This window comes from Lutjanus erythropterus, chromosome 17 (genome assembly GCF_056507025.1).
Source record: "Lutjanus erythropterus isolate fLutEry1 chromosome 17, fLutEry1.hap2, whole genome shotgun sequence".
Classification (NCBI taxonomy): domain Eukaryota; kingdom Metazoa; phylum Chordata; class Actinopteri; order Lutjaniformes; family Lutjanidae; genus Lutjanus; species Lutjanus erythropterus.
Genome location: NC_139333.1, coordinates 31,488,918 through 31,511,491, shown reverse-complemented (window position 1 = coordinate 31,511,491; position 22,574 = coordinate 31,488,918). Strand labels below are relative to the sequence as shown.

The following is a 22,574-nucleotide window of genomic DNA, read 5'->3' as shown; positions in this document are numbered from 1 at the left end:
AAGTAATGGTAAATGGTGTGATTTCTTTTTTTTTTTTTTTTTTTTTTTTTACATGATTTTAAAACATTTACATGATAAAGCAAATACACACACAATAGACATAAAACATCCAAGACCATTATATAAAATGACAGAAAAAAGACTCACAGAGCTTCAAAGATTGGTCCACAGATTCCAGTCCACAACAATACTGACATGATACTGATGGTATGAAAATTTCATATGATGATTACAGTGACCACAAATATCATCATCGCTATCCTGGTATTGTTGTCACTCTCCAAGTTTTATATTGACAGATGTTAAATGTTTTTGATGATGCACTCAACAAAGCCATGTTGCTGCTGTGCCTGCATCTGGGAGTATGTTGCTATCTTGTTAACTTGTTGCTAACATGCCAAACATCACAGATGATCCCAAAGCTTTTGTCTGAGGTTGTCAAAATTAGATTTGCACATCAATTGAAATCACCATTTGTACAAATGTCTGAATAAAAAACTATTTAAATTATAAAATTTTTGGTCCTCACTCAAAAATTGTAGGCTTATGAGTTGGCCACCCCTCTGTAACTGCTCAAAATAAATATAAATAATAATAATAACAATAATAATAAATATTTAAATAATCTAAATATGCCTTACATATAGATAAAGCCCAATAATTTCCTTAAACAGCTGGCCACTGTAGTTTTTAACAAATGTTACTCAAATAGGAGAAAACTGTGCTGTTTTCAGCAGTAGATTGATCATTATTTGGTGATCTAGTGAGTATTTGTGGAAGCAGGATGGTGTGTGTGTGGTTGAGTCAAAGTAAACTACAGTGTGTGTTCATGTTAATAAAGGAACATGTCAGCCTGTACAATAGAGTGTGGCTCACTCATGTGTTTTTAATAATGTTGGACAAAAATAGAGCTCTATGGTACAGAAGAATAAGATATATCAGGCTTTGATACACGGTCAGTATCCTCCTTCATTGTTGATTTGACTCTGCACTTTGAGATTAGTTGCTGAACAAGAAAAATATTGCCTGAACACTGCCAGAATATTGCATTATATTTTATCTCATTCTCATTAAAGAAATACATTTCAGCTACACAATATGGGTTATCGTTTTCATTTATTATGTGATCTATATGTGGTATTTCTGATAATTATTGGATGATTGATAATAACATGAACACTTCTGGATAGACACAGATCATATATTAATAGTGGTGATGAGGTAATAATGGATTCCTCCTTTTTGAAGTGACACTAGTACAGGAGAAATGTCTCTCATTGATTTGTGATGCAACCCTTTGAATTATGGTCACACAGTTTCCTCCATTCAAAGCACAAGTAAGGTGTGTGCAGAGAACTGAACATTGTTGAGGTAGTACATGGTATGTGGTGTTGAAATACTGCCTAGGCTAGTGACGATCAGCAGAGGGCGCTGAGCTGCAACTGAAAGAGCTCAGAAACACAACATTCACAGATCAGTGACTGAGAGATTTGTCAAGCTGACTAGAATTAGCCCGAGCAATACCAGGGGTACACTTTTTACAGAATAAAAGCATCACATAACAATACGTCAGTAAATAATTCCATTATGTAATTTTTTTTTTGCACGGGCCTAAATGACCTTCAGTGGGCAATGTGACTGATTGAAACCAGCTGTAACAAATTGTAATCAATACTTTTGTTATGCAATTATAGGTTTATAACAGTGTAAGTAATAGAGACAAAAAACTATCAGTAACTATGAATCAGTAGCAGATGTCTGATGAAATTACATGTTCATACTTTTTATGGGGTCATATGAGTGCTGTAAAAAAGAATAAATCTGTAAAAGAATAAGAAAATAAATGTGAAAATATAAAAGGAAATAAGTAAATAAAAATGGTCTAAAGAAAAAATAGAAACAGAATAAATAAAAATGTAAATATTACCTAAGACTGAGGCAGGGTATTGTTTAAATAATGTTAATACCAGTACCAATACCAGTACTCTGAAAGTGACACAGATACCAATAGATCACTCTATTCAATACTGTCCAAGTGTCCACCCTGAAGTTTTCTTCATGCTTTATTAGGTGCTTCATCATACCATAGTCATAGTCGTATTCACAGTTTTTTCCTGAATTTAATCAACATTTGATGCATTTATTTTTTATCAAACCCACATGTGTGTAATGTATCCATACTTTTGAATCATTGTATTGACTGGAGAAGACTCAATACTACTTAGTACTGGGTTATTTCAATTGATACCTCTAAGTTATTGAGTATGGATACCCATCCTTCTGCGAGATAAATAAAATATAAAGGAATCTGATTATTTACATTTATTTATTATTTAAGATTTACATTTATTTTAACGTTTATATATGTGTATATATGTGTATGTGTGTGTGTGTGCAATGAATCTAATTTTTGTATACCTCTTTTTTAATATAATAGAATTCATTCATTTTTGTCCCTTTAGTTTTTCCTTATCCTTTTCCCTCCTGCTTTTTAAACCTAGGAGGATACATGTGGTCATTCAAGTAAAAACAAAAGGAAAAGCAAAGGTTCTGTTGGCTGGGAGGTGTTATTTGTCTGTACGTGACTTTTTAATGGCACTCCTATGACTCCATAACTTTCATCACCATATTGCAAAACACTACAGGTTTTATCTCTTGACCTTTCTAAAAGATTCTCTTATGTCCACACAGGTCATCTTGCTTTACCCACCATACTGAAAATAAATTGCTCTTTTATTTTGAAAGATTTGCCGGAAGTGCAGTGTTATTATCCAGTCTGGCTTTGGCCCGGCGGTCCGAGGTCCGAGTTGAGTTTGTTGGTTTGTGGAATATTTGGTGAAGTAGAAGCGGACGGGCTGGCAGTGAAAGTAACCCTGTAGCTTCCTAAAGCTTCTTAAAAAGTTATCGGTAAATAAAACCGATGATCTGAACCGAGAGGGCAGAGGAGGAACTAACGAACTGTTGTAGGTTTAAAGTCACGTCGGAACAAAAAGGAAGACAACGAGCGGAGCAGTGGATCCCCCGGTGGCATTCTTCATTCAACACCGTCGAAACTGAGGATTGTTGATCCACTAACGTTCAGCTCGGTGTGTTTCAGTCACAGCTGTATGGTTCCTGGTTAGCATAGTTATTTAAAGGCCATGCTGGAAAAAGAAGTCCAATGTGTCCTCTGATATTTGACGGTAAGAGCTGCAGCGAAGCCGCAGTGCCATTCTTTGCCAAGCTGTTTCACCACGACAAACTCCACTTGGAAATCTGTCTCTTCAGAGTCCGCTGCTTACAAGACGGACTTTTGTGTTGTAGACAAGAAGTTTATGAGTATATCCCAAGTGCCCGTTAAACTCGGTATACGTTTTATTTTTCAGTCAGCATATATGTTTTATTCAGATTTCCACTTTTGTAACGACTTCTCTCAGAATAAACACCTCAACTCTAAACAATGTTGCAATACTGTAACCAAATATGAACGTGTAAATGTAATGAAAAAGAGAATTGTTTGGTAAATTATACTGATGCCGAAGTTTTTTAGTGTGTCTCTTTGGCTCATAACCATAATTGAACGATATATAATACTGCGTAAAAACAAGTCCATCTTAAATTGATGTATTTTTAAGCGAAAGTAGTTTAACAGTTTGGTGCTCAGGTTTTTAGCTAGCTTAAGTGTTGGCTTTAAACTATGTAAGGTAATGGCTGTAAGTAAAGTAACAGGTACAGAGACTGTATTATTTCATAACAAAGTCAGACCACTGCAGACCAGTACAGAGAAACTGCACACATAGCCCTTTAAACAATGATGGAAATGATTCAATGTATATTTGCATCTAGTCTATGTAAGAGAGATTGTTATCTTTACAATGAAAGGGATAGTTCACCCAAAAATGAAAATCCAGTCATTATCTGTTCACCCTTATGCTGATTGAAGATCAGGTTTAATTTGTTCATCCACAAAACACTGCTGGAGTTACACAGGAAACGGTGCTGCAGAACCTCCCAAACAATGGAAGTGAATGGTTTGCAGTTTTCAAACATTAAAAAACAATCAAACATACATACAAAGCCTCCATACTGCTCATCTGGCACAATCCAATTCTCCCAAAGTCCTGACATGCCGTTGGCATACCGTAACACGACACACACTCAGCTCAGCATATGAATGTGGCTCCAAGCTAAGGACCTACAATGAAGATTCTGACTAAAATCATGGTGTCAATGACATTGTTTTAGTCAACTTGGCATTTGGGGCTTTAGGAGACTTGGATTACACCAGTTAAGCAATATGGAGGTATTTTATATTTTTATTGTTGTTTTTGTATGCTTGAAAGCTGGTCACCATTCACTTCCATTGTTTGGGAGATTCTGCAACACTGTTTTCCTGTGAAACTCCAGCAACTAAACCCGACCTTCAAGTGGCATGAGGGTGAGTAGATAATTACAGATTTTTCATTTTTGGGTGAGCTATCCTTTTAACTCAATACAGAAAGTCTTACAAGCTTTGAATGTGGATGAGGCAGGGCACAATATTAGCACCAGCCATCAGCCAAATGCTGGTAAATTATGCGAATGGCTGGTAGATTTGTTTCACCCACCAGCCAAAAAAACAATGATAATCTATTCAGTGGCTTTTAAAGTTTAAACCTCTCTGTGAATGTTGTGTTTCTGATGTCTTGAAGTTAACTTTGCACCCTGGGACTAGGTATTCCAAACAGCTGTTACAGCTGTTGCCCAATTAGAAGGCATTTAATGCAGCTTTTTATTATAATTTTATTACCAGCAGAGGTGGCAAAAGTCCACACATTCTGTACTCATGGAAAAGTGCAGATACTTGTTTGAAAAAAGACTGGTAAAAGTAGAAGTACTGATTCAACTTCTTTACTACAGTAAAAAAATGAAAATCTACAGGCTCAAAGATGAAAAGTTAAAAAGTCAGCCTGTGAAGGACATTTCTGCTTACTGTTTCACTGCAAAGCTAAGTGAACCTCTCCTTTTCTCCATACTCCAGTCTCCCTCTCTAACTGGTACATCTTGTTAGGTCTTGTAGTTTTTGCTGGGATACACCTTTTATGACATTTCTCGTCTTGTTGCATCTTTTTCATCCCACTACATCTTTTTTGTTCTTTGTTTTTTTTCTATTTCATTTTATGTATTTTGTCTTTTTTCATCTTGTTACTTGTTTTTCAACTCATGTTTTTTTAAATCCTTTTTTGTTGTCTTTTATGTTGTTTTAAACCTTGTTACTTTTTTGTGGTGTTTTTCATATTGTTGTGTTTTTTTACGGTATAAATTGGTGAAATGCACATTGAAATTCTCCAGCGTCTAAGATGACAAATTCCTTTTTTGTTTGACCAACAGTCCAAAACCTAAATATATTCCATTTATAATGACAGACAGAAAACAGTGAAAAGTAGAAAATTCTCACATTTAAGAAGCAGGAAATTCAAAATTGTTGGCCAGTTAAATTTCAGTCCATTAATAATTTACTAATTGTTTCAGCCTAGTTGTTTGCCAACTTGTAGAGGGCTGTAAAGAAGAGATAATAATAATAATAATAATAATAATAATAATAATAATAATTATGATGACGATTATGATGATAATAATAATAATGATAATGATATGAAGAAGAAGAAGAAGAAGAAGAAGAAGAATTTGCACATTCCTTGAATTTTCAGTGTGGATTAAGAGCTTTACAAAAACAACTTGAAAACACTGTGACCACAGGTTACCTTTCCATTTCCACTGAGTATTCAGAGCACTATGGACATGCAGGGCAAATACTGACCTGTGTCCCCTGACCTGAGCTTTGAAGGACAGCCTCTCTGCTGTTGAGGTGTCCGTGCTCTTCTGGTGCTCCTGTCTCTGGACGCCTGGCTCTTAGATGTGACTGAACGTGTTGGTAAACTGCTGTTTCTGACTGCTGACTCACCATAATCAGATCTCTTTCAACAGTCACCACATCAGCAGGAGCAGAGCCTGTGTGCTGCTGGTGGGGCTCAATGGGCCCTTTGTGGGGGACAGTATTAAAAACAGATGTGTGGGAGGTTTGATTTTGGGGGACACAAACAAGTGGACTTCAGCAAGCTGTAAAATGGGGTATTAAAGTTTCCTCATGAGACAAAATTATCTGGTGAGAAGTTGACACTGATAATTTGTATAAAAGTGAATATATTTAAAGAATAAACACTATAGAGTCGATGCACACTAATGTGGTTTGAATTAAAGGGTTGTGATGTAGTGTAAGACTCATTTGGGTGGACAGGCATGCATCAGAACTTAAATTTAGACAGTAATGACAGTACTTTATATTATGGGTCTGTAATTTCCTAATAATTTCTTAGAAGTAGCCCCTCCTACTTTTCCATGAATATGCTTTTTGTTGCATGGAGCCCTAATTTGGCTCTCAGAACTGTTTAGCCATGGAGGTAAAGAGGCCAGTCAGCTGTCTGCTGGTGTTTTTCTGTGGGTACTGTATAGCCCACTTTAGGCATACTGATCCAACCTAAAAACCAAACCTAAATGAAACCAACAATTCCTGCTACTGTTGCTTCACATTGATATAAATTGGCTATGACTGATATTTTTTATAATTTAACAATAATGTGGGAGGTGGCACTCGAAGTATTAGGGGTGTAAATCACAAATGATATTATACTGATTCTTTGGACCAGTAGTTCCCAAACTTTTTCTGGCATGACCCCTTTCAAAGGTCAAAAAAATGTTTACAGCTGTCTGTGTACGTGTACATCAGGGCTTAAACTATTTAAACAATATTTCTTATCCGATTACTTGATTAATTGCCAGAGTGATAAGTAAAATACTCAGTTATTAAAGTAATTGATAGCTGCAGCCCTATTGTACACATTTGTGTGACTAAATATATGTCACACAGACCGTTGTGTGTTCACTGATGCGGAACGTATAATTTGAGCTTCAGAAGATAATAATGTCTCAGCTTGTTTTCGCTGCCTCCAAGTGTCCAGAAATACAACTATGACTGCAGGTTTAGGTTAAATCTTTCCACCATCAAACCATTATGAGGCTTTTATTGTGAAATAGCTAGAATTTCCTGAGCTTTTATTGTGAAGAAGCAATCCAAAACCTGCAAACAAAGCATGAAACCACTCCTTGTCTTTCTAGTGAGAGATCAACGCCCAATTAGAGATTTTTTTATATCAATTTTTTGCTTCCCTGATACCTGAACTTTGCATATTGTGTACCCATCTTTGTAGTAGCAGTGTCCCTTTTCGGGGTTTATAAATTATGGGGGACCAGATCGGTGCATGGTTTTGTGAACTCACCAATACCTGATCCAGCATTTTAGGCAGCATCTGAGGCATTTTTTGATACTGGTATTTGTATCAGAACAAACGTACCCTCAGTAATGTTGGTTGATACCATGTGGTCTGTTTAAAATCTGAACTTCTCTCACCTGTTTGAAGAGCTCTCAGAAAGGTCTCTATCTAACACAACCTGCTCTCTGCTGAAATGTAAGGACATGCTGTTTGAGGTGTTGAATATTGGATATGAACATGCCTCTCAATACACTGTTGAATGTCCCATTTTGTCTGTGTAGGTTTCCATGTGACGGTGTGAGGATGGGACAGGGTGGTGTTGGACGTGGCTGCAGCCCTGGAGGCTGATGAACCTGCTCCATTGGCCAATCAGGATGCACATAGCTTCAGTGGGTGTCAGCAAGTTCTGCTTCCTGTTTTCCCTGGCATTCTGCGGCCTCCTGCTTCTGCTCATCCCCGCCCTCCAGCCCCCAGCTCGCCAGGTGGACCTGCCTCAGCCCCGACCACAAGTCAGACCAGCTCAAACTGGCCCATCACACCATGCTGGGGTTCCGGCAGCATCTGTCCAAGGCGGGGGAACTGACTCTGCCACAGGACTCATTAGGAGCTTAGCAGGGCAGGTGGGATCAATTGAGACTGGAGTTACCAGGAATGATAACCACAATCCCAAGAGTGGGACGGACTCCAAAAGAGGGGCTCTCCCTGGAGGAAAGGGTCATGGACTTTCAGGGTCTAGGTCTCGTGACCCGTTAGAGTTAAAGGACATTTTTATCGCAGTAAAGACTACCAGGAAGTACCACAAGTCCAGACTGGAGCTGCTGATCCAGACCTGGGTTTCCCAAGCTAAAGAACAGGTGAGGAGAGCAGGGCAATGTTCAGTCTGAAAATATGTGCACCGTTTTGCTACAGTTTCCAGATTGAATGACGCATTTCCTCAAAATGGTCCAAAATGAGTGTTGAGGTGTGTTTTTTCTCATATGGTGGGTGTGCTACAGGTGTTTCCCAATCATCAGCAACGTTTATGTAAAAAAGCAGCTAAGTGCAGTGCACTTGCGCACATAACAGTGTGTTCAACGAGACACCCGTTCAGTTTCAATAAATGTTTTGCCAAGTTTTGTCAGGGCTGAAAGCGGCCCTGGAGTTCTTCATTGGTTTCGATGTTGCCTTCACTGACCTGTGCTCCCTGTAAGGCTGGACTGGACTTGAGACTCAGTGACCTGAGACTTGACTTGCACCTGCATAAAATGGCTTGTAAAGATGGGCCACACAAACTAAGCAGTTTTTAAACAGTAAGTAACTTGTAATCTGAGTAGTTTGTTGACCAAGTACTTTTACACCTGAGTGGGTTTGTGAAAGGATAATTTTTACTTAAGCAATTGTTATGTGAGTAATTGTAATTTTACTTGAGTAAAGATTTTCAGGACTATGCTCACCACTTGTTGGAAGTAGCAATAGCGGTTAATGCTAATGTTAATCACCTTGAGTTGAGTGTTCTGACAGTGTTTTGTTGAACTGTTTGACTTTGTGCTTCCTCTTAGTTTAACCTGAACCCAATTGTTGCTCAAACCCAAACCACTCATCTTCCACACTGAAGAACATCAACTCAGTTTGACACAGACCACAAACTTGACTCCATCTAGTCATTCTTCCATCGCCTGACTGTTACCTAATCTAAACCCAAAGCACAGTGGAAACGCTGCTGTAAACAGGGCTGAAGAGCAAACAGAGCTTGACATAAGATCTCAAACCAGTAACCATCAGTGTGCATGCCGGCTTCTTAAATGCGCAATGAGATTTGTGGCTCCTCCAGTGATTTGCAAACTGGAAGTGAAATGTGTGCAGCAGTAATCCAGAGAGTCTGACATTTATTTGCAGGTAGGAAGCCTTTCAACATGCAAATTGCATGAAGCAGGTTTGTGATTGGATGGTGTGTTAAGCTAGCTGGCAGTTGGTACACACTGACAGACACACTGAAGATGTACGGACTCATATCTCTGATATTGATCGTTGATGTCCATGTATAGATTAATATTTATACCTCTTTTAATTGATAATCAGATGTATGTTAGTTACAGTCCTGAAGTATGGTGCTTGGCTGGCTTACAACTTGACATAACTTCAGGACAAAATAAATCATAGTTATTTGCCGCTCCCAGTTAAAGCAACGGATAAAGAAACTGTGTTTGCTAAATACTGTGGCTGTTTAGAAATATAATTGCTCTACATAATCCCTGTTACCCAAGACCTTAACCATCCAATATGTCTGTCAGGGGTGTGGTACATGAGCTAAAAGCCCTCTATAATAATTCATGAGTTGTTATCACTGAAGCTATCAGCTGCACACTGACGGCGGGTCCTAACATTCAGAGCACATCTTTACATAAATAAGCAACTCTCATATAAACACATTCCTGCAGCATGTAGCGGCTCCTGTGGTGACAGAGTGAAGTGAGACATGGGAAGCAGCGGGGCTTCACCACCACGTCAAGTCCACTAGTTTACATTTGGGTTTAGGCTTATACACTGATGTTTGTGCTAATGAACTTGGCTCTTGTCTGCGTACACCCTGTTTCTGTTGTTCGGGTGGTTTTTAGGGAGTTGCCTTATCAACACCAGAGATTCCTCGCTTATGCGGTTAGAGCTTGTCCTCGTTGACATTTAGTAGAACCACAGGACATTTATAAGAAAATAAATCTTGACTTCACCCCTCATCTTCTCTGTCAGAATCCCCTCTATCAGACCAAGTTGTTTATTGAGCTCATTGTGGAATCATTCTGGAGTTTCACCCACTGTATATTACTCTTAGCTCCTGATGCTTACGGGGATAGTTCACCCTAAAATGAAAATTCAGTCATTATCTACTCATCCTCATGCTGATTGAAGGTCAGGTTTAGTTTTTTAGTCCACAAAACACTGCTGGAATTTTACAGGAAAACAGTGTTGTAGAATCTCCTAAACAATGGAAGTGAATGGTTTGCAGTTTTCAAATGGAAAAAAACAAATGAAAAAAAACTTCTTCTTTTTTTGCACATTTGTATGTGTGTTCCATTATGGCAGTCCTGGCCTGGGTTCCACAGCAACCTGAAACATGGAGACATGTGTTTAAACACTTTGCTTAGCTGCCTCTCTCTGCCCCACCAACCATCATATCCATACACACTCGCTCACCACACCACGGCTCTGACTCTCCTCCAAAATGACAGAACAGTTTGAGCTTGACAATTTATTTTCTTTGGAAACTATTGTCAAACTAAACGTTTAGGCCAACGTGGGCAAGAAGTCTTGAACATGCTCAGAAGCACGGGAAGTTTAAACTTCTACTGTTCAGCTGTTCTACAAACTCCGTCCACTGGTGAATGTGATAGACAGAAGCTCCAGATCAAGAGAGTAAGTGGAGGGTTTGCCAGTTGTTTTTGTCAGATTGTACTTCTATTGAGGGTGGGCAGAAGTTTGGTGAAACTATGCTGGGAATTGTGTGAGGTCAGTAAAGTACACATGCAGGGATAGATCCTGATATTCTTAAGCACTGGCCTCACAGGCCACAAAGTCCCTACATTTGGTGGCCAAATACATTTCTGAGGCCCAAATGTAAACTTGTATAACAATGCAGAAAAGGCAACTTAACACAACTGAACACAGCCTATCAAGGCAATCTCATTTCTAAATGACAGTTCACTTGCTGCTACAGAACAAACAGACTACATCATGTAATTCCAGCAGCCAAACCACACAAACCTCAGTAACACAAAGCTTGTACTGTGCATCACCATTCTGCTTTTTTATGTTCAGCAGCATGTAAGTAAGTTAAATTACTTTAAGTGTTCAGGCTTGAGGTATTTTTTGTTAGAAGAGACTTTTAAGTTTAAGTCAAGAACTTTGATATATATGCCATCTATAAAGCAAGTGTCTCAGGAGTGTTATTTTACTTGAGCGTCTTAGTGTGATAAAAGTTTTTGTTTAAAAAATAAGAATTGTGTGAGAGAATTGTGATTTTAATTCTTAGAAAGAAGATTCACATTTTTGTAAGAATCATGCAGTCCTACAAGAAATTGGGATGTTTGTGGGACTCTTAACATTTTGTTGGTGAATCCTCGCAGCATGGGGACAAAACTTATGGTCACACGGGGCCAGCTATGTGGAATATTTGGTGGCTGCACAGCAACTTTTTGTGGCCATTGAGCCATGGTCAATGTCAAACCATGTCATGGTAAAGGTGTAATTTGTCCTGCCTTTACAGGTACAAATAGGTACATTTGTACAGATGCAAAATTGGTCTGGCTCAGTAGCATTTGTACCAGCAACCTTTCCCATTGAAATGAGTTAGATTCAATGTAATAACAGTATATTAACTCACGGAGATTAAATAAATCCACGCTGAGATTCAGTTCAGTTCTCAGCTGAGTTCTTGTTTTACTCACAACCCAAAGATATTCAATTTACTGTCAGAGAGGAGTAAAGAAACCAAAAATAATATTATATTTTAGAAAAACTACTCATCGATTAATAATTGGCAATTATTTTGATAATCGAATAATTGTTGCAGCTCTAAACTGATCATTTGGATTTGATGACACATGGAACATTATTGGTAAGAGGCCATGGTATAAGTGGGATAATGTCCTCTAAGTTGTACATTCCAATCATCCTTTCTAACCAACTTTCTAATCTTTCTGTCAACTCAATCTTTTTAACTAGAGCTGCAGCTAATGAGTATTTTCGTTATGAAATCTGCAAATTATTTTTTTATGATATCGATTGTTTGGTCCATAAACTGTTAGAAAATAGTAAAAACTGCCTGCTGTGTTTTGCTTGAATATTCCAAAACCAAAAGATTAGCAATTTGCTATCAAAGAAAAAGACAAATAGTGATCCCTCACACTTTAGAAGCTGCATCTATGGACTGTGCCACATTCTTGCTTGAAAAATTTATAATTAAAAAAATTAATTGATCATCAAAATGGTTGATTTTCTGTTTGACTAATTAACTAATCAGTCAATTAACTGTTCCAGCTCTATTTTGAGCAGCTGTGGATTGCAGGAAAGTAGTTTCAGTCTACAGTCCAGTTGAATCGTCTGTCCATGCCAATTTCCAAATGGCCATATTTCACTCTTAAAGGTTTTTAACACACACACAGTCAAATGTGCATGAAGAGAGGCTTCAGTTTGAAGTGGTCTTAAGTAGCTCATATAAACTTTTAAGTATCCAACACAGAGAGCACTGTGAGCAGCTCTGTATTGAACACTATTAAAGCAATTAGTAAGTCTCAGTGCCGGACAAAGAGCCTCAGTGTGGAGAGAAGGAGGTTTAACTGCAGAAACACTCTGCCCCACTTCGCTCTGAAATGTCACAGGCGGTGGGGGTGTAGGAGTTCCAGTTCAGTCTGTGCTCCCAGGATCAACAGCCCGACTCCGAGTCTGTTCTGTGTTAGCTCTCACATCAGATACAGGAGGCATTACAGGCCTGTTGCCACTTTATTTTACTGCTCATAGGTCAGTAAAGTGTGTCCCCCCTGTTTACAACTGCCTGTAAAATTGAAAGCTGCTCATACCTCAGTGTATTTAATGTGAATGTGTCAGTGCAGCTCGCACACTGCAGCAGACTGTGTGGTGTGTATCCTCACATTAAGAGGCAGCTGATGGTTATTTAATAGAAGCCTGAGGTCAAGTTAAATGAGCCCTTTGACCATGTCATTAGATGGTGTGTGAAGGTGAAGTCTGCCTGCAGGGCTCTGAAGAGACTTAACACATCTGTCTCTGCCTCCTGTACAAGACGAACTGTCCATATAGAGAACTTCACTATCAGAGGCTCTGACATCCAGGTAGAATGAGAAACATCATAAAACTCTGGCAGTTTGATGAGTTTAACTTGGATTTTATTTGCACAACAGAAGCCTAAAGAGAAATGAAAAGGTGAAAAGAAGCACGCAGTTAATTTTTGTCATTTTTGTTTTGTCTTTGATCTTTGTCTTGCAACTTGTACACATGTCCTCCTCAACAAGAGGAACAATGGAGGACTTCACTGTGTCCCAGTAGGAGAGTATGAGTGTGTGTGTATGTATGCTTGCATTGTTTAACAGTGAGCCTTTGTTTCAGACCTACATTTTCACCGACGGTGAGGACAAGGAGCTACGGATGAGAACGGGTAAGAAGTTGACACTTTTCATTAGGGAGGTTCTTGGTGACTAATATCCCTGTCAGTTAAACACAAATTTTAATTTAGACAGTAAGAAAACACCCAGAGAGCAGGTAATGTTGAGCACAGTTTATTAACTGATAATGTTTAACTTTGTCCAAAATAATACTGTGTTTATTAAGACATTATGAACATTGAACATCATTGAACAACTCATTAAATGCCAACTTTTCAGACTGAACAGGATCAGTGTCTGCAGGTATAAACAGCGTGGCTAATGTTAGCAGTGCTAGCAGCAGTAGCTGCTCTGCTCACAGGTTAATGTCCATGTCTGTGCTGAATGCAGTCACATGTTGCTGCAGTTAAGTGGTTATATTCTGACACAGACTACATTCAACCTTGTTTTTATTTTCTACATCAAAACACTGATAAACCGTGGTGTTTATGAGCTGTCATCTGTCCCACTTTGGTGCCATCAGGGCATTTGCACTGGACGAGAGGGGCTGCTGTCTGCTGGAGCTACAGCCCCGACTAGTGGCAGGCTGCTACATAACATCTTAGAGGCAACAGTTAACTGGCATTGTACATGAATGGAATATTGATAAATACTTTAACCAACTAGTATTTCTGGTGCCAACTAGCGAGGGTGGTAATGCTTAATTGTGTAGTCCACTCATGGCACACATCCCTAATGTCTGTAGATGTAGATGCACTGTAGATGACAGGAGTACTGTATATGCAGATTTACAAATTTCCCTCAGAGAACTGAGTCATGTTAAAATATTCAGTATGTCGCACTAAATATGTAGTCCTGTGCTTGGATTTAAGTACAGATTTTTTTTGAACAAAGCAGCTGGAGGAAGAATGGCAAAATTTATGATGTACAGTATCCCCAGTGCTTATGTACTATATGTGAATCATCTGCTACAACATAGAAAATATTCAAGTGGACAGTAGAACAATATGATTCTATATACAGCAAGTAAACAGTGCTGTCCTCTGCTGTCTCTTCTCCAGGAGCAAACATCATCAACACTAACTGCTCCGCAGCTCACACCCGACAGGCTCTGTGCTGCAAGATGTCTGTGGAGTACGACAAATTCATCGAGTCTCAGAAAAAGTGAGTGAAAAGTGATCTGCACCTGTACCACCATTACAGTAAACGTGTTCACTTAGGCAGGGCTAATGTATGATGCTGACTCTGTGTGTGTGTGTGTGTGTGTGTGTGTGTGTGTGTGTGTGTGTGCGTGCGTGCGTGTGTGTGTGTGTGTGTGTGTGTGTGTGTGTGTGTGTGTGTGTGTGTGTGTGTGTGTGTGTGTTCCAGGTGGTTCTGCCATGTGGATGATGACAACTATGTGATCCTGCCCAGCCTGCTGCGGCTGCTCTCCTCCTACCACCACAGCCAGGATGTGTACCTGGGCCGGCCCAGTCTGGATCATCCTATAGAGGCTGCAGAGAGGGTCAAGAGTGACGGATCGGTCAGTCAGCTCACAGCTTATCATGAGTTTTTGGTTCCACTAACTGACAAATAAAGCCGCGACCAGTACAGCCAAATCCAGGCTTCAGAAAAAAAGCTAATTCCCTACAGAGTTTTTATGGGTGCTGGAAGTCCTTGAAAATACTGGAATTTTAATGTGGTGTTTTGAAGGGTTGCAAAGTGCTTAAAACCTCTTAAAATTGTAATTGCATGACTTTCATAATAAATTGCTGTCTAACTGAATAGTTCACTGTTTAGAGAAAGAAATAAAATAAGTTAAAGGAGGAATTTAAGAAGCTGAGATCAGAGAATTTGGACTTTTTTTTTTTAAACTCAAACTGATTGATTGCATGTGCTCCACATGTTTAGACCTCTTTTTCAAGACTTTCCTGTAACTAATATTTTCATTATCAATTAATCTGTAAGGTGCTGAAAAACCTTGAAAATTCAACTTAAAAATGCTTGAAAAGTGCTTGAATTTGACTTTGGAAATGGTGCAGGAACTCTGTCCCTAACAGCAGGCTGCTGTGGCTGTTTTTGTCTCATTTCAGGTGTCTGTCAAGTTCTGGTTTGCTACAGGTGGAGCAGGTTTCTGTATCAGCAGAGGTCTGGCACTGAAAATGAGCCCCTGGGCCAGGTAGGTCATGGACTCTTTGACTCTTTGAACTGATTTAAACCTTTGTACCTTGTGAAGACAGCTCACTCGTGTGGCTGCATTTTGTGGCAGAAAATCTACATTTTTATGTACTGTAAGAGCAATGTAAGCTCTGATTTAGATGAAGAATGAGTAGAAGAGAATGTCATTAGATAACCCTCAAAGAATGTGCCTGGACCTGCTCCAGCATGTTTTAAGGTGTAGATGGAGACACAAATATCACAGTGACAGTAATGTCAAGAGAGCATGAGTTTCCATGTACAGTGGGTGACACATGTCTCTGTAGTTTGTCAGCTGTAACAAACTACCACTTTGTTTAATTTTTCTTAAATATTGACAGAAGAAACTGAGGAAAAGACACCCAAATTTTAAAGAAATGTATACAGACAAGTATTGTGAGTAGCTGTGTCCAAAGAAGTTTAAAAATGTAATTTCCATTTTCATTCCACTTGCCTGGGAGGATAATGAGTTTAGAAGCTGCTGTCGGTGTGAGGAGACACTTTGACAGACTTTGTAGGCTGAAATTCTGCCCTCTGGTTTCAGTTTGGGGAATTTCATCAGCACAGCAGAGAAGATTCGACTACCAGACGACTGCACCATCGGCTACATCATCGAAGCGCTGCTGGAGGTGACCCTGACGCACACACACTTCTTCCACTCTCACCTGGAGAACCTACAGAAGCTGCCCACTGACACTGTGCTGGAGCAGGTGAGTATGGTGAACAGCAGGGGTGTAATAAAACAGTTTGCAGTTGAAGCAGTTACAGATTTAGCCCATTCTACTGGCACATGTTTTTAAAAATGTCTGTATCATATCAGCCTCTGACCTGTTTATAAAGTTTGGGTTTCCCTGAGCTCCTCTCATTAAGTGAAGTTAAACTGAATCATTTCTGTTTTGCACCAGGTGACTCTGAGCTACGGAGGCTTTGAGAACAGAAGAAATGTTGTCAGCATTGTTGGAGGCTTTTCACTGTCTGAGGACCCCACAAGGTAAGCATACCAAGGCTGTATGCAGACACAATCAGGCGTTGTTGTGATTAGCTGTAGGGTTGTGCAACATTTGGGGGGGACTGGTGGGGGTGTTTATTTGTAACCTGACACACCAGATGGTTTGTTAAACAGAATCATCTTGGAAGTCGTCTTTAAAAAACGTTTTGAAAAGGGCAGGTGCTTCCAAAAAACACCTGACAGGTGACTGGATGAACCATCCGTTTATCATGTTTAACACGGACAAATTTCAACCTTTTGTGTTCTTTGTTCTTCTTTCAATGAAGAAATACTCTACAGTTTAATATAACTGATGCTATCACAGTATCTACAGTAACCTCTTCAGGAGCCACCGTTGTTTTTTTGAAATGAGTCACTTTCATGGACGCTTCTCGCTGTTGTCAAACCTAAAACCACACCCTTAGCTGCCAGTAGTCCCTCCTAGGACGCTGACTGGCTGCACCACTTTTGGTGTGGACATAAATTGATAACTTGAATAGGTGAATTCTCTCGTGATCTTGTGAATCCAGCTGCCTCACAATATAATGTTTAATTTCTCTGTTTCACTGGCTTTCTAACTACCAGCTCTCTCTCTTCCCATTCACTCTGTGCTCAAAAATGATCACAAACCAAACAAAGCTTCTTGGTGTTGGTATTTTGCGGCATAAACTGCAGCCAGACACAGATGTTGAAGCTCAATACACAAAATAAATAAGTGAGGATACAACTGGGATATTATTATTGTTTGGTTCTTGATCTCCACCTGGATAGCGACCAGTTTCAGAGATATTTCAGGCTGACTGTAGAGCAGTCTGATCGTCTGCTTACATGATTGGCCACCATAGCTTGACATCAGGTTGGGTTTCTCCAAAAGTTGATTATGTTTCAACTTTTCTGCCGTACACTGCTGTGTTTTTTCAGCATCCTCTGTGGCCCCTCTGCTCCTCTACACCCTGCACATTACTGCATCTGTAAAACAAACAGGGCTTTTTTATTAAACATAACTTCTGATTCATGGAGGTCTTTAATGTCTGGAACCATGCATATTAGCAGTGTTCTTATGTAATCTGAAGGATCAGTATCAAAAATGAACAAAGCTTCTAAGTGTGACTAAGTTGGTACTTGTAGTGACCTGGTCTGTGTTTTTGTATTTGTTTTATCTTAATATTTCACAGTCTGTGTAGTTATCTATATGTTACTGTAGCAGAGTGAGTTTTACTAACTGCTGTGTTACATGGTGAGTGTGTGGACATTTGAATGTTCCAGTCATATGTGTGATTCAAAAACAGCAGGCGTTATTGTGCTGCAATAACAGCCTCGGCTCTTTTGGGAATTCGTCCCACCAGATTTTTCATTTGAGCGTTGGTGAGGTCAACCACTGATAAGCTCTGGCTCACAGCTGGCATTCCAGTTCATTCCAAGGGTGTTGAGGATTGAGGTCATATTGTTCCACAGCAAACTGACATTTGTTGTTGATGATGTTCTATGCTGAAACATTAAGATTTTCCTTTTTGGGGGCCTAAGAGGTCTCAGAACAAACCAAGAAACAGACCCAGACAACAAGTACTGAAAGCAGCATGCCCACATATTTTTGGCCATATTGTGTGCTTGAAGTGTGGACATAGAACATATCAGAATTGGTGTCAAAAACATGATTGGGACATTAATTATTTGTCTGATTATTGATTATTCTTACTCAGTTAATCACTGCTATACATTGTTTTCCTGAGGCTTGTGCACTTGATTGTAAGAGGAGAGAACACATTTTTTTCATTTTATTCAACAGTTAGTGCATAAATACATAGACAATATGAACAACACAAAGTACAAATACATTAAAGAACAACACAACAATAATGAGCAAAACAAAAAACACAATAGAGCAAATAAAAGAATGAACAACAAGTAAACAGATCTGTTTGGCTTTGGATTTATTTCAGATGACTTCTTCAGGATGAGTTTGGCATTATTCATTTTTGCACATATATTTTTATTTCTTTCCGTTTCTCCCTCTTTGCCTTCCTCTTTGTCTTTTCCCCTTCCCTGTTATACACCCACATTTACATTTATTTGTGTTGTCAGCTCCCCGGCAACTGAACAGATCTGAGAATCGTTGAATATGTTTTATTGATCTGTTTGAGATTTTGTAGATTGTTGTTCTACTGATATCTGTTGTGTTAAGAGATCCAACCATTGTGAGATATTGATCTTTTTCCCTCTACTTTTCCAGTTTAGTAGTATTGTTTTGTTACGTTTTGAAAATGTATGTCTCTGACTCTCTTCTGTTCCCTCCCTGCAGGTTTAAGACAGTCCACTGTCTTCTGTATGCAGATACTGACTGGTGTCCAAAGGTCAAACCTCGACACAAAAACTGAAAGCCTCAGTGTTTTTATCCTGCTACACCTCTGTCCCACTGTCTCACTCTGCCATGTTTGGATCCAGCTACATTTAGCCAGAAATATTTCACATGCATCATTTTGTGGATGCTGTTACTCCTCATGCTTCATGAATGCACCGACAGGTCAAACAGATCTAACTCATCAAGTCAATAATAGGTGGAGCCAAAGAATGACTTTCTCTGACTAAGTGAGCGTGGAAGTGAAGCCAGTGTAAACCAGCTTTTGTGGTCCAGCTTTAGTAGAAAAGCAGCGAAAAACTGTTTGAGTCTCCAACAATATTAGCATTGTAGCAAAGATGCTGCCTTTTATTACAGCGCTGCTCTGCTGGCTCAGGAGAAACACTGTTGTACAAATTCCATCTTTGTGTTTCCACTTGACTAAAATCCAGTTTTGCACCAAATAAGGAGCATGGATTTTGTCTGTTACTTCTTACAGTGCCACTTTAAATGGGTCAATAGGAAGAGGAGGGATGATTACACATTTGGATATATGAGAGTTGTATTAACAGATCTGAACATTAGAAGACTCCCTACGTCTTTTCTCATTGGTTGAATGAAGGAAAGATTAGCCTGATTCTTTGGCTCCATCTACTGTGGTTTTAAAAAATGGACTACAAAGCTATAGAAGTCATAATCCTGAACTCTGAAGCTACTCTGAGGTTATGAATGTCTATAAGACTATAAGAGATGTCCCTGCAGAGTTCCTGCTTAGACATTCATGTTTTCTAGACAGCTGACTTTTACTCTGATAACTTGCGTCTCTTTGGCTGAACCACTGAGAGCGTCTGTCCATGATAAATGACGGTGAAACTTCACCCTGCGTTTCAGTGCTGTGCTCCTTCCACTGAGTGATGAACCACTTCAGGCAAATGCTCCAGCTTTTGAAGGACTCCACAGTGTTATTACTGCTCAAGATCAGTTGATGAATGATGGCACAGATGTTTGAATGTTACCCACAAACCATAGCTCTTGTTTTAAAGGTCATTTCTCTACTTTATTCTTCTCCTGCTGACGTTACCCCAAAGTCCGTGTCAAAGCAGGCTGGTTTCTTTAAAATGACCGAATGTTGAGGTACTTTTGAGATGCGTTGAGATTGTGTTGCTCTCAAACATGAACTGAACTGATGTTTTATGTGAGCAGATATGAGATTATGTTTGAGCCACTGACAGAAAACCTGTGGAAGGTTTCTGTGCTACATTTATTCACTCTGTTCTGATGCCTTCATGTTCTTCTTGTATTAGCCTGTTTCTAACAGGCCAGTCTTTATAGTTTTGCACTACTTTGATCTTGTTACTGCCTGTATGTTACTGACTGGACATCTGTTGTACAGTGTTGGTGTAAATATGAGTGATCTCCATCACATATTCTTTCTCTGCTTAGTTTGTAGTTTTAGCTTCACCTACACTTCTGCCAGACAGAGTTACTCTGGAGACAAAGATAATTAGTTTGTTGGAGTTCAACAGAGCCAAAGATATCTCAACCACTCTGCCATGAAAGCTGATATGGATATTCATGCCCTCCAGAGGATACTTACTGATAACTGAAGTGAGCACTGACCTTTTCTGAGGCATCATCAGGTCACACTTTCCTGTTGACCAACAATTTTGTCATGGTGAGGTACCACGCTGCAAAAATGTTAAACTCTGTTTCTGTAAAAAAAACCCCAAAAGGTTAAACTTGTTCACCGAGTTACAATAACTTTTAAAATATGATCAAAAAGGCTACTATTTAGGAATTATTGTTTAGTGCACTTAATTTAATTACAAGCCAATTAATATTAAATATGAGGACCCAGTTGCATAAAATCACTTAGGCTAAGGTGCCCTTAAATTTTCATCTAATAATGCCCCAGAAATAAACAGATTTCATTAAAAAAAACTTAAGGATTTCTTCAGAATGCTGTTGGAGAAAACACTTGAATCTCTGTGTTTGCCATCAGCAACTTAAGTATTCCTTGTGCTTTGTTAGAAGGTCCACTTACCATGTTCATTGGAAAATGTTAAAGGACCAAGAAGTCCCTTCTTAGTCTGTTCAAAGTGAAATATTATGAGGAATGTAAGACAATGGTTGAATTTATAGTGAACGAAGAGGAGGAGGAGATACCAAGACACATTTTTCAAGACAGGGAGTCCCTGCTGAACGCTATGAGTGACTGTAACTAGTTAACCAAACATGAACATTATTCTGTCTCACATATTAACTAATATTTTAATATTAGCTGTATCATTTTATTGAAAGTCCTGTCTTCTTTCTTGCTGTCACAGCAATATTTTCATATTTCTTCAAGACTTCATCTACAGTTTGTTTCACAGCAGTGATAGTCGGTTACTTTTTGCCACATCTTCTGCTTGTGTATACCTCTTATGGCTTTTTTAAAGTTATCTTGAAAACATTAGTCTAAAATATAAGAGGTCTTATGCAACCTTCAGCTTAGGGAAACATGTTGTGGAAGGGACAAATTTAAAGGGATAGTTTGCCCAAAAATGAAAATTCAGTCATTATCCACTCACCCTCACGCCGATTGAGAAGACTGATCACCATTCACTTCCATTGTTTGGGAGATTCTGCAACGCTGTTTTCAAATGAGACTCCAGTAGTGTTTTGTGGACTAACAAGATAAACCTGACCCTCAATCAGCATTGAGGGTGAGTAAATAATGACTGAATTTTCATTTTTGGGTGAACTATCTCTTTAAAGTATTTTATGCAACCGGGTACAGGAGATTAATTGTTTAAAATAAGGTTAGTTTTATTCTTGATTCTTAAGGCACGTCTTTAACATCGGTGCATCCACTGCTTTGTTCCAGACTGACAGATCTAAGCAGCTATTGGATGGATTGCCGTGAAATGTTTTTCATGTGTTCCCTTCAGAATGAATTGTAATATCATCAATATCGTTTCATCAAGTTTCATCATTAGGTGAACTTTTCATTTGTCCAAGACTAAGGACATTCCTGTCAGCTTCTCCTGTACTTTGTGTTTAGTGTTAATCCACAAATGTTAGCATGCTAACGAGCTAAACTAATATGCTGAACATGATCAACGCACCAGCCTCGCACAGTAGATGCCAAGTCATGTTTCTAACTAAGTAACATTAGATTGAAACCCAGTTCTGTTAAGATGTCTTCTGTAATGAATGGAAAATGAAATGCCTGACTAACCACAGCCATGCTGTAGTTTTCCAAGTAGCCAGTTGGCCTGCTGGTGCTCTGTATTATAAATGCTTGCGATAAGATGGAAAAGGAAATCCTCGCAGATAAGATTTCCTTAAATATCAAGACCTCCTTCTTTTGCCTTCTCAGTTGCCAGCTTTCTGACTTGTACTTCATAAACTGCTTCTTTGGCTCCACCCACTCAGCTTACACCAACCAGCATCAGTATTTCTGCCTGTAAAAAGTATTTGTGTAAAACACCTGTCTATCTTTTTGCACACAAGACTAGAATCCAAAATCCAGAGCATGTGTCCCACTGCAGGTCAGTGGGTGAGACTGAGTGTGAAATGTGTTTTTGTAAGCCTTCTTTATCACTGATGTGTTAATGTGTTCTTTCAGTAAGAATAAAACCTTTCTGCATTCTCAACTGTTTGACTGTTTTATTGTTGAATTACAGCTGATGTGTGGATCTGTTTAGTTTGAT

General features: G+C 39.0%; 1 protein-coding gene across 2 annotated transcripts; it reads left to right on the top strand.

The window, feature by feature from the left end:
• Positions 1 to 2,768: 2,768 nt before the first annotated feature.
• rfng (RFNG O-fucosylpeptide 3-beta-N-acetylglucosaminyltransferase) lies at positions 2,769 to 19,159 on the top strand. 2 transcript variants are annotated; one of them, XM_084740420.1, is made up of 9 exons: positions 2,769 to 3,086; positions 7,571 to 8,143; positions 13,383 to 13,431; positions 14,440 to 14,542; positions 14,747 to 14,900; positions 15,451 to 15,536; positions 16,098 to 16,263; positions 16,459 to 16,544; positions 18,841 to 19,159. In XM_084740420.1, exons 2-9 carry the CDS (start codon positions 7,637 to 7,639, stop codon positions 18,914 to 18,916), a joined length of 1,227 nt encoding a protein of 408 aa, XP_084596546.1. In that variant the 5' UTR covers positions 2,769 to 3,086; positions 7,571 to 7,636; the 3' UTR covers positions 18,917 to 19,159. The 2 variants fall into 2 exon arrangements, with proteins under 2 accessions (XP_084596546.1, XP_084596545.1); XM_084740419.1 differs by having other exon boundaries at positions 2,769 to 3,182.
• Positions 19,160 to 22,574: the final 3,415 nt, after the last annotated feature.

Excerpts from the sequence above, each read along its gene's own strand:
- rfng (XM_084740420.1), top strand. The coding sequence starts at position 7,637 with ATGAACCTGCTCCATTGGCCAATCAGGATGCACATAGCTTCAGTGGGT. Across the intron at positions 13,432-14,439 it reads GGAGCTACGGATGAGAACGG|GAGCAAACATCATCAACACT; the intron begins GTAAGAAGTTGA and ends TCTCTTCTCCAG. Across the intron at positions 14,901-15,450 it reads GGGTCAAGAGTGACGGATCG|GTGTCTGTCAAGTTCTGGTT; the intron begins GTCAGTCAGCTC and ends GTCTCATTTCAG.